The 19,519-nt window shown below is 43.2% G+C and overlaps 1 protein-coding gene across 1 annotated transcript in view; it reads left to right on the forward strand.

Annotated features, from left to right (window-relative positions):
- The first annotated feature begins 14,894 nt into the window (after window positions 1–14,894).
- Window positions 14,895–19,519, forward strand: part of Wasl (WASP like actin nucleation promoting factor) — a 52,178-nt gene continuing 47,553 nt past the window's right edge. The window contains exon 1 of the mRNA XM_051151854.1: window positions 14,895–15,268. Within this exon, the coding sequence (XP_051007811.1) occupies window positions 15,161–15,268 (108 nt within the window). The 5' untranslated portion in view covers window positions 14,895–15,160. The remainder of the gene's footprint in view (window positions 15,269–19,519) is intronic.

Consider the following 19,519-nt stretch of genomic DNA (forward strand, 5'->3'; position numbering starts at 1 on the left):
CAATGGAAACTGGTCCAAGCAAACTAGGGCAAAGGGGAGTTTATTAGAAGGATGCTGTAAGACTCTCAATCCGCTCAGTTTGTGCCGAGGTCATCTCTCTCAGCGCATCTAGCACCCAGGCATCATCCTAGTTCTCTGCTACAATAACAGCACACTGCAGCAACCTGCAGGAAGTGGTTCTTGATCAGGCAAATGACTTCATAAGGAGTATACATTAGATAGCAACAGACACAGGACTCGGGTACCCCGTAGGCACTTCTGTCTGGCTAGTGTTTGGGGTACATAAAAATACATGCAGCTCTTTTGATAGATAAGGCAACAGGTTGTTATGCTCCAACCTTTCTATCCATTTATCATAAAGCCATTGCTTAGGAGAGGAGGCAAGAGCAGAAGAAAGCCACATATTAAAGTAGTCTGTCGATGATCTCTTAAGACGTCGTAGGCCTGTGGTGCTTGGTCAGTAGCAGAGGCTTCCCCTAAAACAAGAAAGTGTGAAAGACTGATATTCTTCTCATATGCATCAACTATTATAATATGTATCTGTATCCATCCCATCATTTGCAAAAAAAAACAAAACCTAAACCAAAACCGTGTCAAGTCCGCTCCGGTGCCATGTTAGCCATTTTCTCCAACTAACCACATATAAATGCAAAATCATTTCAATATAGGAGTAAAATGGTCTTTGGAAAATGGTCAGTAATAAACACTTGTCTTCTTCACTCTTACAGGAAAAAGGAAATGTGAAAAAAGTGAGTGTAATTTAACTGTAATAAAATTCTTTATGACATTTACTTATGTGTGTGGGGGGCGGAGGGGTGCATGCGTGCCAAGGCCTACAAGTTGAGGTCAAAGGACGCCTTGCAGGGGTTGATTCTCTCCACGTGCCAGGCGGGTCCCAGAGATGGGACTCGGGTTTTCAGGCTTAGTAGAAGGTGCCTTTCTCCACTGAGCCACGTTGCTAACCATTAACTTAGTGTTTAAAGTGTTTGTGAAACATTATCTTGGTAAGGATTCTTTTACTTATATGTAATAGGAAAGCCTCAGGGAAAGACTAAAGCAAAGAAAGGGGGTTTGTGTAGGCAGTGTAGTATTTTATGTAGGTTTTTCCCCTCATGATCAGGAGCAGAAAGTGAAACCAGGCCTTCTGCAGAGCTGCAGACCGGAACTGGGCAGCTTGGAGAACTGCAGGACGCACCTACTCAAATCTCAGTTCCCTCTCTGCCTCTTTCCGTAAGTTTATTCCATTGCAGTTTATAGGTTAAAACTACTTCCTTAAAGCTGGGCGTGGTGGCGCACACCTCTATTCCCAGCACTCGGGAGGCAGAGGCAGGCAGATTTCTGTGAGTTCGAAGCCAGCCTGGTCTACAGAAGGAGTCCAGGACATCCAAGGCTACACAGAGAAACCCTGTCTCAAAAAACCAAAACAACAACAAACTCCTACTTTTTCATTTACTCTTGTGCACAGAAAATAGAGCATATTATCTGAGTCTCCATATCTTAACCTACTGTAATTAGTACCTGGCAACATAACATATAGAGTGCATGTGACTTCCAGGTCTAGAGAGACAAATTTGATTGGCCCATTTAGGGTTGGGTGTGCACCCTCTTTCAGTATTCTGTGGCTAGAGAGGAAAAGCCATGAGAGATAGAAGTGGCCACAAACGTAGGTCTCTACTATAAGAAATGTACAAGGACTATCACAAATGAACTCTTAATACTAACAAATGATTTTAAAAGCTAGTTGAGAGTTGGACAGATGGCTTGGTGGTTAAGAGCACTCAACTGCTCTTCCAGAGGTCATGAGTTCAATTCCCAGCAACCACATCGTGGCTTACAACCATATACAATGGGATCTGATGCCCTCTTCTGCTGTAGATGAAGACAGAGCACTCATATGCATAGAATACATAATAATAAATAAATAATAAATCTTTACAAAGCCAGTTAAACAGAAACTCTAAGATGCTATAGGAAATGAACTGAGAGACAGGATATATGCTGCTCTCTCTGAATGACATTTGGATACTTGGAACTCAGAGGACCAAGCTGCAGCCTTCCTCTGTTATTTTAGGAGTTTCTAGTGCACCTGTCCTTGACTCTTTCCTGTTGAATGGTTTTCCACCTTCCTGCTCTGATGTGAACTGTAGAGGGCCTGATGCCTACAGAGCACATCTCCCAGTTCGTAAGTAAGACACACTCCAGTTGGGGTAAGCCCAGGAGAGGCTCCCGCAGGGTCCTGGAGGACCAGAGAGAGAATGAAGCCAGGGAACGTTTCTCTATTCTTGTTTGGATGTGTTTATTCCTGCACGAGTCCACTGTACAGACCACTAAGCATCTCCCTTTTGCGCGGCAGTTGCAGCTAGTCGTCAGCGTCAGCACTGCGGTGACTTTCTGCTGTTGCTGATGCAGGAGCCTCTGCATGGCCTCTACCTGGCCTCATTCCTGTCACCCCTGAAAATAAAGTTCTGGATTACATTCATTTTTTTATGCTACATAAAAGAGTCTGTGATTTTCCAGTAGCAACCTGGTCACTCCTACTGCAAATTACTTTCCTTTTTTTGTGATGCCTGAGTTTCTCTAAGGTTGTAACTGGAGTTTTTAGGACAAAATCTGGGGCTCCAGAAGCCTCTCCAAAGCCAGGCTTGGCTACCTGTTCCCAACATGCCAATATAAAGAGACACATAATGGTGAAAAGAAAAAAAAAAGGAGATTTATTTAATGTTGCCACTTTGGGCAGGAAAAACCCAAGTCTACCTTTGAGGCATGTTAAGGAGAGAGAGAACTGAGGGAGGAAATACATGACTGAGCACTGCTGGCCAAGGTGCGGTCTGCCTGATCTTGCCTCAATTCCGGTTCTACAGGTGCTCGGTCCACCTGTCCCTGCCAGTGTCATGGCCTGAAGGCATCAGCCTGGTTCCTTCAAGACGGAACTGTGTTAAAGGGTCACAGCATTAGGAAGGTTGAGTACCACTGCTCGTAGGAATCTGATCTAAAAAATGTTAAATTCTAGTCCTTTTCAAAATCTAGAAAAGAACAAAGAGAAAGGAAGTATCAACAGATCAGTTATGCTTGGTACTCTAGCTTTAAGATTCAGAGGTCTAATCCTAATATTTCAGATTTGAGACCACTGACAGAAATCTGGAGTTATCAAAAGATGAACAGCAGATAAAATAGAAGAAAACGAGCCCCCTCCCTCTCTGAAATAAGTTTTCAAACTTGTTCTGCTCTCTGTTGGTCTTCAGAGCACAAACGCATATAGTTGAATGGCACAACATCTTCTATTCGTGGAAGCTCTTAGGGTTTTGTTGCTGAGGACCAGGCAGGCTCTGTGGCAGGTGCTGTGACTATTGCATTGCGACTTTATGTCCTACAGCAACCTCGTGAGACATGCCTGTCTCCATGTTACCAGTGAGCAGACTCAGGCACAATGAATGTTGGCAATGTGACCACTACAGAGCCAGTTTCAACCCAGGCCCGCTATGCTGCACCGTCCACATTTCTCTATATTATGCTGCCTTTTAATGAAAAGTTTAAGTATACGTAATCAACAGCTGTTGTTACATAACAAACCAAATATATCTGCACATTCCTACCCACGTTCCTGTCTCTTCCACTTTTAGGCCCAGGTGAATGAGGAGTTTGGACTGTTTAATTGCTAAGGCCCTGCCTGCTCTAATGCATTGTTTCCAAATAAAGATACGGAGTCAAGTGAGTACTGACCCAGAGTAAGGACGCTGCTCTAACAAGATCATTGACTCTGGCTAACTTATATTAATGCTGAACATTTTTTTTTACATACTTAACTGCAAAAATAATGAACAATGTTAAAATTGTAGCCACAAGGAATTGACTCATCTTCACTGGTTCAGTAATTATAAAATGTTACGCATGTAATATACATGTAAGTACATACATACATCATACATGTATGATGACATACAGAAATGTCACTGGACAGACACAACTAGAAATTGGGTGTCATTTCTGCTCGCTACTCTACCACTTTCTCTACAAAAGAGCCCTCCTCCTAAGTCACTCGGCATCTTGAAACTCCATCCTTTGCAATTAAATTAACTAGCCCTTGAGTCCCTATTGAATAGCCTTTCTTTCCCTTGGGAACTTCTGACGCAGGAATCTGCAGGTCCCTAATGTTGAGAGTTAAATCTCAGGCTCTCATGCAGTTAGCGCATAGGTCTGCACAAACATAATACTGAATACACATGACACACTAGATCAAGAGTTCCATGAAATCTTAGTCAGGAAATACCCAGTCACTCCTGCTCTGAAGTAATTACATGGAGGGCATTTAAATTTGGCAGACTGTAATTTTTACAATGCCATACAACAATAGAGTCAAGCTAAAAGAAAGGCTCATACAGTACTTTTATACTGCCAAAAAAGTGTTTGTAATTGCGAGTGTTACAGCTCGGAGGGGGAAGATATCCTGTCAGTTAGGAGGCCAGGAATTCTACAAAGTCACAGGACACAACAAACCTTCACACGGAAGACTTATTGGAGAAAAACAGAGGAGAGCGGCCGCCTCTGCTCTGGAGAGAAGCAGCAAAGAACTGAAAGGGAAGAAAGTTTTATACAAGGTTTCTTGCGGGGGAGGGGGGCTGTGGGGGGGGGGAGACAGAGTTTTCCAGGGTAGCCTGGGATTGGTGGGGTTTTGTGGCCTGATGGCGGGCTTTTTGCTCTGTAGGGAGGAGCTTGGGGTGTTAAGGTGTTCTGTGGGCGGAGCCTGGCAGTTGGAGGTCCTCAGGTGTGGGGCCTGGCTGCTTGCGTGCCTCAAGGGCTTACAGTAACAACGTGACCTCATTGACATTCTCTCACGCATTGCTTTCACCCATTTTAATTCAAAACGTTGGGTATTTTCTAAAGCCAAAACCCATGGGGTTGGCAGAGTTTTGAGCTTAAAATAAATCCTGGTCGATCACTAATTCATTCCTCTCATGAATTATTGAATAGAATCATGCACCGGCTCAGACACTTTATTACGACTGCCGGGTTAGTTACTATCTGAACTTAGAACAATGAGTTCCCGCTTACTTTGGCAGCTGTTTTGCCAGATGTGAATAAAGAAGACACTCAGCCTGGATATTCTATCCTATCTGAGTCTTAAACTAAACAAGAACTCCAGGTATTTATCATGAAGACCCATCCACAAAAGAACTGAGATTCAGACCCGGCCAATATATAGCCACGCGCTTGCCATGCTTGTGGAGAGAGGGAGGCCCTGAGGCATCCTCCGGCAGGACACCATCAAAAACTGCAGGGGCCTTGTTGTGCGTAGATTAGTGAGTCCTGTACGGGAGCTACTGATTCCCATCCAGTCTGGGCATGTGAATGTGCATTTCTAGCAAGGTCTTAGGTGATCCTAATGGTTCTAGGAAATCTTATTTCATAACTAGTCATCTGTCTTCCCACAGGCTGTGGTTGGTTTGTCTTATTAAGTTTACTCATTTCCCCATTTCCAGCTCCTATTACTAGTGGATTTGTAGTGTCCAAGTGCAAACATGACAACAGTTGAGACCTTGTTGGAACAATGACATTTAGCTGTAATTTCTAGATGCAAAAAGGATGAATCTGTAAGTCTGAATTTTTGCCACCAAGAGTCCCAGATAGAAAAGGGGAAAAAAATGGAGAGAAAACAATTAAAAAAAAAAAATTTTTTTTTTGTTCTAAGTGATGTGAGTTTCTAGATAAAAAGGACCTAATAAAATTAATGCAAAAGATGTCAGGCTGGGTACATTATCAAATTTCAGAATTCAATGGCAATGCTAAAAACTTTAGTAGGTAACATGCTAGATAAACTTCTGTCACTGTAACAGAATACGTGAAAATGATTATTTTGGTTCATGGCTTTGGGGGTTGCTGTCCATGGTTACTTTGCACTGTTGTCTTGGACCTGAATAGCACAGGACAGTGAAGGGGACCGTATTGCAAACAACATTGCTCATCTCCTGGTGACAGGAGAGAGTGCGGGACCTAGGAGCCTTGTAACCCCTCTAAGGTGATACAAGGAAGAAAAACAAGGCAGATAATATAAGACCCAGGAAACAGCATCTGCCACAGAGGCCAGTGAAGGAGCCCAGACAACAGCTAAGAATACAAACAGCGGCCATGCAGCCAATAAAGACTAGGATGGGATGGTGGGGGATAAACTGTGGGATAATTGAGAAATAATTTGGAAATGGACTTATGCAGCTTTTAAATAAGTAGAAATGAAAAAGAAAAGTTGAAGATATGACTGGGAGGGAACAACACAATTTACGAGCAGGCGATCAGTGCAAGGCCTGACATTTGAGAGAATAATAATCTTCTGAGGGATGGTGCTGAAACAGAAACTCTAGCAAAAGTCTACTGAAAGGACATAAATGGTGAAACGTGCATGAAGCTGAACCACATCGCTGCTAACAGCAACCTCACAGATAACTCTGTACATTGACTAGGCAACGCACATCACGGGAAAATACTGTTAATAAGTACATCTATAAATACCAGAAGCTTCGTGAAGCTCAAAGCACAGGCTTTGTGTTGTTACCATAGTCTTATAGAAATATGTAAGCATCTCAAGTTATAAAAATAGAGATTGATTTTTTCCAAAGGTAGTGTAACTTATCCTTCCCCACGACACACTCCCCCCTCTACCGTACCCTCAGATCCCCTACCTCAAAATAATGCACGCTGCTCTATTATCCCCCTTTAGTCCTTCATACATGAATCTCCTTCCCTGTGGAGGTCTCTTGGCTGCTATTAGAATTTCATATGAAACACACATTATCTGAAGTGAGGATTCAGAGTTACCATCCACACAGAAGAGAAAACATGTGATGTTTGTCTTTCTGTGTCTGGGTTACCTCAGAGTGACTTTTCCTGCTTCATCTATCTGCCTGCCTATTTGATCACTTCATTTTAAATAGCTGAGTCACATCGCCCTGTGTGAATGTACGCATTTTCATTATTCATTCATCGCTTGATAGACATCGAGGCTGTTTCCATTTCCTGGATATTATGAACAGAGAAGCTTTGAGGCTGAGTGAGCAGGTATGGATGCCATGAGTGGAATAGCTGGATCATGTGCTACGTGAAGGTTAGCTGCTTGAGGAACCTCCGTAATGACCTCTGTAGAGGCTGGACAAGTTGGCACTCCCACCAGCAGTGGGTAAGTGCTCCCCTTTGCCTATGCTGGTACTTAGTGTGTTGCCCTGATGGCTAAGGATGGTGACCAGTAAAAACAGACAAACTAACTAACTAACTAACTAACTAACTAACTAACTAACTAACTGTTTTCCAGGGGCTGGAAAATGGCTCAGCGGTTAAGAGCACCGGCTGCTCTTCAGAAGAACCTGGGTTCAATTCCCTAGCACACACATGGCAGCTCTCTACTGTCTGTAACTCTAGTTCTAGATCTGACACCCTTACACAGAGATACCTACAGTCAAAACACCGATGTACATAAAATAAAAATAAATTATTTTTAAAAATGTTTTCCAGTCATTTCTATTTCATCTTTTGAGAACACTTTAATTCTGTGTTGGGTTTGTTTTTTATGTTTATTTACTTTAGTTCTTTATATAGTCCAGATAGTAGTTCTCTGTCATATGTACAGCTGGTTAAAAACAAAATTCCCATTTTGTTGGCTGTCTCTTTACTTGAGTGATGGTGTCTTTTTCTGTACAAAAATTTTTAAGTTTTTTTTTTTTTTTTTAGTTTTTTTTTGAGAAGGGGTTTCTCTGTTTAACAGTTCTGGGTTTCCTGGACTCACTTTTGTAGACCAGGCTGGCCTTGAATTCACAGTGATCCACCTGCCTCTACCTCCCAAGTGCCAGGATTAAAGGCATGTGCCACCACTGTCCGGCAAAATATTTTTAGTTTTATAAGATCATTTTTTGTTGGTTTTAATGCTATGATATTGGATTCCTATGAGGAAAATACTTTCCTATGCTATGAATTCAAATGTATTCCCTTTTTCTCTCTATTAGAGTCTAACAGAGGGTCTTATATTGAGATTTTTGATCCACTGGAGTTGAGTTTTGTGCAAAGAACTGCACTGGAATTTTGGTGGGAATAGTGTTGAATCTATAGATTGCTTTTGATAGAAAGGTCATTTTCACATTTCTGTCAACCCATGAGAACCATATTCTATTTCTTTTTTCAGTGTCTTAAGATTTTGCTGTAGATTTGTTAGATTTATTCCAATATTATTTTGTGTGTGACTATGGTGGTGTTGTCTTAGTGTTTTAGTGCAGTGAAGAGGCACCATGACCAAGGCAATTCTAATAAAAGGCAGTATTTAGTTGACACTTGCTTACAGTTTCAGAGGTTAGTCCATTATCATCATGGCCGGGAGCATGGCAGCATGCAAGCAGACATGGTGCTGGAGAAATAGTTGAGAGTTCTACATTTGTATCTGTGGGCAACAGGAAGAGGCAACACTGGGCTTAGCTTGGGCTTTTGACACCTCAAAGCCTACCGTCAGTGACACACTTCCTCCAGTGAGGCCACTCCTACTCCAACAAGGCCACACCTCCTAATTCTTGTCAAATAGAGCTACTAAGCATCCAAATATGTGAGCATATGGGGCCCATTCTTATTCAAACACCACCACCCTATAACAGCAATAATGTCCCTACTGGACACCAGAGGCTAATAGATCAACAGTGCCAAGAAACCAGTTACTTCTTTTGAAATTGTTGGCCGTGTGATCCCATAGACACCCAAACATGATAGGATACTGCCATTCTTTTTCGTTACTCTTCAGAACTCAACAGTAAGAGCTTACTGCTGAAGACACCACATAGTTAAGACATGGGACATGGCTAGATCAAGTTGGCAGTGACCTGATTCATCAGTCCTGGCTAGTTCTCATAGTTGTATGCATGCTACTGCCGGAGAAAAATAATCATCCATCATATGCAGGTGTGAATCTAGTGAGCTGCAATGGCTGGCCTGGCAAAGCCTTCCCATTAGATAGTGTAATGGTGGCACCAAACCATGGGAGTAACCAACCATTTTGTGCTTCTGTTTAAAACCCACGCTACATATCTGACACCTTCACTGGACCAAGAGCCTATGGCTAAAACAAGGCCATAGGCACTAGGGGTAAATCTACTATTATTATTTTGCCAAGTAGATGTAGGATTGAACAACTCCCAGTGACTTATCTTTATACCCGTAGATATTTTATCTCTCAACCCTGATCTAAGAAGCTTCTATTTACAGTAGATAGTGACGACAGAGACCTACAACTTGTCAAAGTGCAGGAAATAAGAGAGTATGAAACACTCAGGCCTCACCCATCCTGTCCTCCCAATGCTCAGCTATCACTTGGTAGAGAGGATGGGAAGAGTGTAAGAGTAAGCGATGGTAGATGACTACAAGAATACTGTATGTTTCCACAGCAGGGCACCTGCACATGTGAACTCACAGGATGAAATCTGTGCAAGCTTAGGGCATGCCAAATCTCAGCATGAGGATGAGTGTGAGGCGTCAAACCCCACCCCTAACCTCTGAGCTATTGGCAACTGTTAGCTGCTGGGAGGAGGATTTCTTTTATGACTGTAGCCCCTGGTAAGTTGACTATGCACCAGTGGAAAAACCACACATCCCAGAATACGTGGGCAGCAAAATTTGGTCTTGATGGGTTTAAAAAATAATAATTTAAAAAAGGACACAGAGTTGGGTGGGCATGGAAGGGGGTGGATATCAATCAAAACACATTGTGTGAAAGTCTCAAAGAAATAATAAAAATTGTAAAACTACAAATTAAAATTTCATTTTTATGTAGATAAGATCATAAAGCTTTCTCTATAAGTGAACAACTGGCATCTTCAAGTTATCTAAGAACCCATTTGCTAATTCAGCTATAAATTGACCTTGAGCACATTATAACAAAGAACTAATGTCTCCCCTCTCTCACTTAGAATAATTAAAGTAACAGCTACGAGATATTCATTAAAGTTAAAGACCAGCAGCTGGAACAGAACTAGGCCGCACCCTGGGAGCGATGGCACCCTTAGCACTGACTTCAAATCATTTCTTGAGTGAAAGTGCGTATTAGCTATCTGGGACTAGGCCGCAGAGTAGCAGTAGCTATCACAGGTAACTCTCTGACACTGAGCAAAAGCTCAACTTCCCACTCAAATCAATGAGGAAAGTGAGGGGTGGAGGATAATCTATCCGTTCACTAAAAATAATAATCCACAAAGTGAGTTGTACTTAAAATGAATTTGAGCAGGAGAAAAAAAATAGTTTGCCAGTTTTATTTTTGATAACAAATAATACATTCCAGATTTAACTGGAAAAGATATGTACTAGAACAAATTCTCTTGTTTTCCCACTTAAACAATACTTACATAAAAGTGTGCACGGATACTTCACAGTGGTACATTGTGACACTCGGAGGTGGCAGTGAAAGAAAGGGGACTCTTCATCTCCACAGCATCCAGATCTACTGTTTTGTCTCTATAAATCAGTTCTTCCACGGCTTGGCAATATGTCAGTGCAAGCAATTATGGCTACTATTATCACATTCTCCCACAGAGAAGGCTGTCACTACATCTTAAATTATTAGCATTAACCAGGGCAGTAGTGTGTTTCAGAGAACTTGTAACAGTACATGCACAGTGACTACTGTAAAGAAAAAAAAAAGGATAATCAAAGAACAGAAGAAAAATATGCAAAGTGTAGTTACAGTAACATGGGAGACAGCTGAAAATATCCCCTCACTTCCACACATGTGTTACTACAGGCTTTTCTGTCACAGTGAAGGATCATAGCAAACGAAGCATCAGAAAACAAAGTAGTGGGAGACATTTTAGTTTAGGGAAGGAAAAGCACATGAGAGAAGTTAAATGCAGTAGTACTTTTGCACTTGCTCTGTTTCTATACATTTTAATGTGACAAATGTATTTTATATGAAGATTAAAAACAAACAAACAAACAAATACCACCAACCCCACTCATTTTAGCCTAGCTAACAAACTTCAACTTCAGTTGAAAGGGAATCAAATGCTTACTTCCTGGCCCAAATCCAACCTCTCAAACTGGGCAAAAAGAATTTGAGATAAGGAAATGACTTGCCAAAGAAAACAATGAGAGCTGTCTTGTGCTGCGCAAGAGAGGTTATGGATCAAGAGTAAAAGTCAGAGGGCTGGCCAGGCTTTTGGAAACAAATATTGCTAATACGTCTTGATCTCGGGATGAATGTAGGAAATAGTACTTTTTGTGTATTGTAATGAGGAACTTCCCTGATACTTCATTCACATGCTCAAATGCGTAAGGAAGTCTTATTTCCAACCAAATGTTCATGCTTAAGCGTTCATGCTTTATGACTATCAAGGTATTGAGGAAAGTCCTGATTTGGGTGTGGAGGGGTGGAAATACGAATTGAAGTTTCAATTTTGTGGACAAAGTACTCTATTTAAAATTTTGCAGAAGATATAGAGAAATAATTTGGGATTGAGAAAAAAGCATTATGATAATGATAATTTTTAATCTTCAAGTCTAAAGCAAACAGACAACACTGAATGAAAGCTGTCCTTACATAAGATTTAAAAGATTTCCTGAGAAGGAAAAATAGCAGACAATTCAAACAGGAAACACAGGCTCTGGCGCACACCTTTAATCCCAGTGCTTAGGAGGCAGAGGCAGAAGAATCTCTGTGAGGTCCAGGCTAAACTGGTCTACAGAGTCAGGTCCAGTCGGCCAATGGCTACACACAGAGAAATCTTGTCTTGATAAACTAATAGAGGGAGGGAGTGGGGGAGGGGGACAAGAAGGGGGAGGGAGAGGAGGAGAGGAAAGGGAAGGGAAGGGAGAGGGGGAGGAGGAGGGGAGGGGGAGAGGGAGGGGGAGAGGGAGGGGGAGAGGGAGGGGGGGAGAGGGAGGGGAGAGGAAAGGGAAGGGAAGGGAGAGGGGGAGGAGGAGGGGAGGGGGAGAGGGAGGGGGAGAGGAAAGGGAAGGGGGAGGGGGAGGGGGAGGCGGGTAGGGAGAGAACCGCAGGCTAAAGCGTGTGAAATGATTGGAACGCGATTTAAGTGTCTCATAACAGGTTCTGGGAAGCAGGCCTCCTCCCATTCACTTACTATCCCACAGCTTTTGTTTGTTTGTTTATTTCCACAGCGTTTCTCACATCTGTTTTCAAAGCAGTTCAGTGGTCTATGAGAGTGGGTATTTTGAGTTCAAAAAATGTTCTAATTTTGTGTACATTTTAAAATTAAAATAGAATTACATCACTTTCCCCTTCCCTCCCTTCTGCCCCGCCCAGCTGTCCTCTTCCCAGTGCCTCTCATGCCACCCCCTACACACACTCTCAAAAAAAAAATATTTTTTTTTTTTTTTGGTTTTTTTCGAGACAGGGTTTCTCTGTGTAGCCTTGGCTATCCTGGACTCACTTTGTAGACCAGGCTGGCCTCGAACTCACAGCGATCCGCTTGCCTCTGCCTCTCTGAGTGCTGGGATTAAAGGCGTGCGCCACCACGCCCAGCTCAAAAACATTTTTTTAATTGCTTTTTCCAGCTTTTTTATTTTGGGTTTTTTTGTTTGTTTGTTTGTTTTTTTTTTGTTTTTTAGAGATTGAATCCAGGACTTTGCACACATTAAGCAGGCATTCTCTGGTCTAGGTCCTAGCTAGCTTCTTGGATTTTGCTAAATAACAGACCTGTTTTAAAGTACTGTAGTAAAAGTTTGCATATTTTAGCATAATGGGATAAAACAACCTGCTGGGCAGAATTTGTAGCCTTATCACTAAGGAAGAGAATATGCTCTGAACTCACTGACATAGATTTCAGAATTGTTTAAGGCTTAACTGAGAGCTTTGAAGAATCAAGCTTAGATAAAATGAATGTAAAAATACATCCTTCAATTTTTGATTCTTTAAACAAAGAAATATGTAACAGATAATAAGCAAAGACGGTAAAATGGCAGACAGGACTGAGTAAGTACTATGTAAGGCTCTTCACATGGTTTTCTTTTTTTTTTTTTTTTTTGTTGTTGTTTGTTTGTTTTTGTTTTTTGAGGCAGGGTTTCTCTGTGTAGCTTTGGCTGTCCTGGACTCTCTTTATAGACCAGGCTGGCCTCGAACTCACAATGATCTTCCTGCCTCTGCCTCCCTGAGTGCTGGGATTAAAGGCGTGTGCCACCATGCCCAGCTACTTTACCTTTTAACAGTAGGTGTAACTGGCCCAACTTCCAGGACACTATCTTCATGAAAAGGTGGTTTCATTTCACAGATGAGAAGCCTGAGACAGAGAAGCAGTTCCCGAATGTGCTCCAATGCTCTGACGGGAACTTAACCTTTTCAGCCTGCTTTTGAAAACTAAAGCTCACATGTTTGGAAATGTCAGGGCTGAATCAAGAACTTCTGAGAGCTTGGACATCACCATGCTTTTTGCTAATGTGGGGATTCACTTTTAATAAAACATAAACTGACCTATCTTCCAGGTTTGTTAGCTCCGTGATTCAAAGGTGCTCTGAACATCTACTGGTACCTTTAAAAAACCTAATTATTTTAATGAAGTCTTGCCCCTTTTAAAGATTAATTTCCCTCTTAAAATTAAGGTTTGTTTAATTTCAAATTCCCTTATATAATGTGAGGACTCCTAAGAGTATATGCACTCATCTTCCTCCGTGGAGTTGATCCTCCTCACCCAGCGTCATTAGGGCTGTAATGGGCATCTTTAGAACTTCATGTTTTCAGTTGACTGGTAATGGGTTACCAAAGCTATCAGAGATCTACCAGAGTTTGTCACAAAGTTTAACATGCAACTGTTTAATTGAAACCTAATAATTGTCAAACGCTAGCACAATTTGAGATAAATTGTATGCTTAATGTTAAAAATGGTGGGTGAGATGTACATTTTATAGAATTCAACGTAATCTGACTTACCATTTCTATATTCCAATTTTTTACTAAAGCTTTTTAGTCTTTAATTCAACCATATTATTTTATATTAACCCTTAATATTCTGAAACACTGTAATGAAGAATTTTCAATATTTACTTGTGCTGGGAGGATAGATCAGCTGGCTGAGTACACTCCAGGCCCTAGGTCCAAGCACACAGAAAACAGAACCATGAAATTAACTCGTAAGGATAAAAGAGGTAAGGTACATTCCCATACGACATTCCTAAATGCACATAAACATTGTGAGTAAAAAGACAACGAGGTCTTTAGAATGTGAGACAGAAAAAGATGAAGAGGGGGTAGTTTCCAATTCACAAGACAAGGGGGAAACATGGTACTCAAGGCTTGTCGGAGAATTCGAGCGTAAATACTACACACAGTTATCCCACAAGACCGGCCAGGAGGGTGTTTGACATCTATGAAAGGCAAAATCTTTCCTGACCCCGGCAGAGGTCTGTTCCTCCATGGCCCTGGTGGCAGCCATCAAGTTCGAAAAAGCCGAGGCACCTGCGGCTCTGACCGAAACCACGCCGGCCGGCCTCGCTCCTCGGCAAACCTACACCTCCCTGACAGGAAGCCTGAGAGTCCCACTTCGGTGCCGCACAAACACCGGCTCCTGGGACCCGACAATCTGCAGCGGTATGCGTGGCGGCGAGGGGGCCCGTCCGGCTCGGCGGTGTGCTGGACCAACCCCCCAACCCCGCCTCCGTCTGCGCCTGCGCACAAGCGAGGTACCGCGGCCGCGGCGGGGTGGGCGGGGCCAGACTATAACAAGACCCTCAACCCGTTCGAGCCGCGCCGCGCCGCTCCCGGAAGAGGGCGGGGCCTGGGAGGCCACGCCCCCGCGCACAGCAAGCGAGGGCGTGTCCGGCCGCGCCGCGTTTCCGGCGCGCTTCCCCCCGCGTCCCGCGTCCTGTGGTCTCGTCCGCCCCCGCTGCCATGTTGGATTGTGCGGCCGCCGCCGCCGCCACCGCCGTCAGAGGACTGGAGCAGTTGCGAGTTTAGCGCCGCGCCGGAGTGCGAGGACAACGACCCACCCAGCGGGGCGGGAGCCGGGAGCTTCCCTGTCGGCGCGCGGCTCGAGGGCGCCCGCCGGCAGCTCCTTCCCTCGGCCTCGGCGCGCCGGAGGGGCGGCGGGATGCTGCGCCTGTGATTGCCGGCCCGCGCCCCTGTCACCCCGAGTGGAACCGAGTGCTCGCCCCCACCTCCAAGAGGAGACGGCCCCGGACGGTCCACCTCAGCGGCCACACCATGAGCTCCGGCCAGCAGCCTCCGCGGAGGGTCACCAATGTGGGCTCCCTGCTGCTCACCCCGCAGGAGAACGAGTCGCTCTTCTCCTTCCTCGGCAAGAAATGTGTGGTCAGTGGCCGAGAACCCCTGTCGTCGTCCCGCCCCCCCTCCCCACGTTCCCCTGGCGGGTTCGGGCTTGCGGGGTTGGGGGGCTGGAGAGTAGGTGGGAGAAGGGGGCGGGCGCGGCGCGGCTGGGGTGCTGCTGCGGGCCAGGCCTCCAGCCTCCCTGACCCCCCCCCCCCCCCCCCGGTGCTGCCCTCGCCCTGCTCCCCTGGTGCAGGCCGCCCGGGCCAGGAGCCGCCTCCCCGAGCTGCTGGAGGACAAGGGAGTGTCACCTCTTTAGGCCTGCCCAGGTCGCCGGGACCGGGTCGGTGCCCTTGCTGCAGGTTCAAACTTTACTCTGGACCACGAGGGAATTTTTTTTTTCCCCTTAGTGCTTTAGCAGTTTAATCTCAGAGCAGGATCCCAGCACTGGCCGTTTGCTTCACTTCCTACTTCTCGATCTGGATTGTCCTCCTTAACAATGCTAGACGGTTTTAGGAGTGGACTAGACGGGGAAATAAGCGAATCGGATTTTCCGCGCCCCCCCCCGCCATCCCCCCGTAGGATTCCAGGAGAGGATACAGCGGAGTGGGTTCATGGACACTAAGGATCAGAGCCAAGGGCAGGAAATGCGCCTGCTCCCCATTGCAAAGAAATGGGGTTTATTTCTCCGGCAGAAACTAGGCCTGCTTTCTGCTCTCCGCCCCACTGTTTTTCTTTTTCTTTTTCTCCCCTTGCATTGGTAGGAGAGGGTGCTGCTCGCTCCGCGGACATAGACGTGGGGAAGCAGCAATTTCTAGAAGTTCTTGGCCTTTGGGATCAAAAGTGGTTCTGAGTTTGGTGCTGTGGGGCCCACCCCAAGCCCAGATGGCGGATTGGGAGCGAGCAGTTCTGTGGGAAGGGGAATGCCTGTTGATGTTGACGGAAGCATTCATTACATTGGCTGCGGGCCTTTCTGGGGGTGGGGAGGTTCTCTCTTGTGGAGCCTTATCTTGATCTTACTGAGGTGACTCTGAGTTGAAAGGGGGATTGTTGAAATGCTAGCACCCGCAGAGCAGGTGCCCCTGGAACCCAGGAAACACCCAGAGAAGTTTCAGCTGAGCAGAACCATTTTATGTTTTCCCTTAGCACTATTAGTGATGTCAAATCATAGTACACCTGCTGAAGAAGTTAAGAGTAGACAGTTTCTGGAAAGTTACCAGATTAATTGTTAACCTTACGAGTTTACCCTTTGTGTCTGCTTTTGAAGACTAAATCATTCCACTGGACTGAAGATGCGTTTCTTGTCCTAAAACTTAGCCGTTAAAGAACAACACTTCTTCCACTGACTAGAAATGGAAAACAGTGGCCTAAAAAAAAAAAAAAAAAAAAAAAAAAAAGAATTCTGTAGACAACTTTAAAGATAAATGAAGTTCTTCCCCCTTGATAGTTCTTTAAATAAACGAGGAAATGGAGCCTTTGGCCCCAAGTCACACAGTAATTTAGGAATGTAACTGGAACTGTGTGCCCGGTCCCATTGTCCTTTCCTCTACATCATGTTGTGTTGTGAGGATTTTTTTTTTTTTCTCTTAATGATTTGGCTCTCAAAACAATGTTAAAGGAATAGATATTTTGTTTTTATCTAAAACTAATTAAAATATAAATTTCTTACAGCAGCATTAATTTTCGATGTTTTCCAGTTCTTTAATGTGAGTTGCCTGCAAACGGGAGAGAGGTCAGCTTTGCTGTTTATTACATTTAGTATGTAGTCTACCAGACATTAAGTAAGTAGCTTACTGTGTTCACATACCAGGCCCGTGAACTTCAGGCATGGCAGACATTGCACCTATGTGCTAGTGTACTGATTTCTCAGAGCTTAGCTGTGATGTTTACCCAGGGTTTCAAGGAAATGACAGATGTGGGAATATATTTCCATAAACTAAGATAGCTTGGCTCCCTGTAAGCATAGGTGGGTTGCTGAATCGGTTACAGGTAGTCAGTGCTCAATTTCTTCACATCATATATTATTAATCAACTTTGCCTTTTGAATTGCAGTAATTTAAAACCACATTGTTGTTGTTGCCTTCTCTTGTGAAAATTAACTGTAAAATTTGGAGCCTTTGGTTTAATAGAGAACAATGTAAGATTGACGTTTTGGAATATTCTTTATAGGTTTTGTTTTTTTTTTTTTTTTTTTTTCAGTTTAAAAGGACAGTAAAATTAATTGTCTCATAAATGGAGCAATAAATTTACAGTTCAGACCAAATATAGTAAGCAGATACATTCAGAGCTCTATCTACAAAGTCAAGAAATGAAACTAAGTAATATGGCGCCAGATTTTAAGCAAGTTTTTCATTCTCTTTATTGAGCAAACATGTATTGAGTAATTAAATGTTGAGGCAAAAAAAAAAAAAAATCAAGATTGATGCTTGCCGTCAGGGAACTTCGTGTCTGAAGAGGAAAACAACTTATAAAGTGATGAGTAAGAATAATATGAAAGAGGTGCCTGTCACAAGAAAGACTATAGATTTGTAGTCAGAAAATGAGGGTTTAAGCTCAGAGTCACTGTGAACAAGCCCCTTAGCTTTCCTGGTCTGCATTTGCTTTTCCTACGTGTCATATTAGAATGCTATCTCAGAGAATGGTTGTGTTGAGTAGGAGTGTAAGTAAATCCTGAAACCTTATTACAGAAGGATGGAGAGCTACAGGAGAGGACCATGGGAGAGCAGGCAAGGAAAGGCTTTCTGGCATGGCTGGCGCCTGAGTACGCAGCTACTAACAGGTTGAAGAAGGATATGAAAGTACTTGGGAAATTAGCACAGCTTGTTAGGGAACAGAGGTTTTACATATGTGTTGGAATCATTGTAGAAATTATTAGATGTGTATGGATAGGTTCAATTCCTTAATAATCCATTTCCTGGGTCTGAGGTAGAGGTCAATCATTTCTGTTTTTATCAAGTTTAGTGGGCAGATTTGAATGTGCATTAATGTTAGAAAGTAGAAGTCCATTTCTGATGGGTAGTTCTAGAAATGTCATTAAAAACATTGGATATCATATTGGGGATAATGGGCTTTCTTTTGATTTTGAGTTTGTACTACAACATTTCTTTGTCCTCTAAGATGTCAGGGCACATTTCATAACTAATAGGCGGTGCAGTTGAGGAAGCACTGTTGGTGGAGAGCTGCATGCCGATCAGGCTCACTTTTACCCTATATTTGCAGTAAGGTGAAGGCTACGGACTATGGATGGTGAGAGAGGTGACAAAGGAGATCCCATTGGTGTTTGTGGATACCCCATTAAATACTAAGGGGGCCTGAGCTTCAAACAGTTTATAGGTAGAGGATTCAAAAGACTCCCCGAAAGACTAAGTCCCACTTAGATGTAGAAGGTAAGGTAAGGACTTGCAATAAAGGCAGATAGCAAAGGAGAGCAGAAACGTGTGTAGAAACATATATTTTCATTTTCTGGAAATGATTGGTTTTATGGAGGAAGTGAATCTTAGAAGTCTGTTATGGTATAGTTTTAATGGTTTCATTTAAAGTTAAATGTAATATGTGAGTATGTGTTATAACTTACATGGAGTTAATAGTTCTAATGATACTGTTACCTGGGAGTGTTATCTCAACCTTTAAGAGCAAGATTCACTTCTAGTGAAATACTGTTGACTTTCAAGTTGAGTGATAGCTTGTGTAAGGAGCATGTACCTTCTTGCCATGTGGAGTTTGATATGTGTAGTCCCACGTGGGGAAAATAAGACCTGTAGCTAGTCCTGTCTAGCCTTTGTTGTTCTAAATGGATTGAGGCTGCTGAGGATTGGCCGTTACTTTTTCCTGTCAGTCTCACCTGTTTGTTTTCATTGTTTTGTTTTGTCTGTTGTTCTGTTTTGTCTTGTTTTTGCTATTTGTGACTATTAGAATTTTTTAAATTATTATTTTACCTTCATTTCCATTACTTTCTCAGCCCTCATTTTTATTATTTATCTTCATTAGTTAGATAGTGTTTCTTCATTTTGTGTACAGTTCTGAGAGATGGACCTAATGCCTTGGTACTTTTCTATAATTTTCATATCACAGGTGAGTGAATACATCTTGGTTGAATAATAGTTGTCATTTGATTCAGACTTAGGAAATTAGCCAGCATTTTTTACTGCCTAATCAAATTGTAAAGAACTTCAGTTCTTGGCAGATACTGTCTGGAGTTCAGTCTTAAGTTTTTTCATTAAGCAAAATGGTTTCTTTCCCCTGCTAAGCTAACAGAAGTGGTAGAAGTAGCTGTCCAACAGCGATGAGGTCACAGCC

This window comes from Acomys russatus, chromosome 10, assembly GCF_903995435.1.
Source record: "Acomys russatus chromosome 10, mAcoRus1.1, whole genome shotgun sequence".
NCBI classification, from domain to species: domain Eukaryota; kingdom Metazoa; phylum Chordata; class Mammalia; order Rodentia; family Muridae; genus Acomys; species Acomys russatus.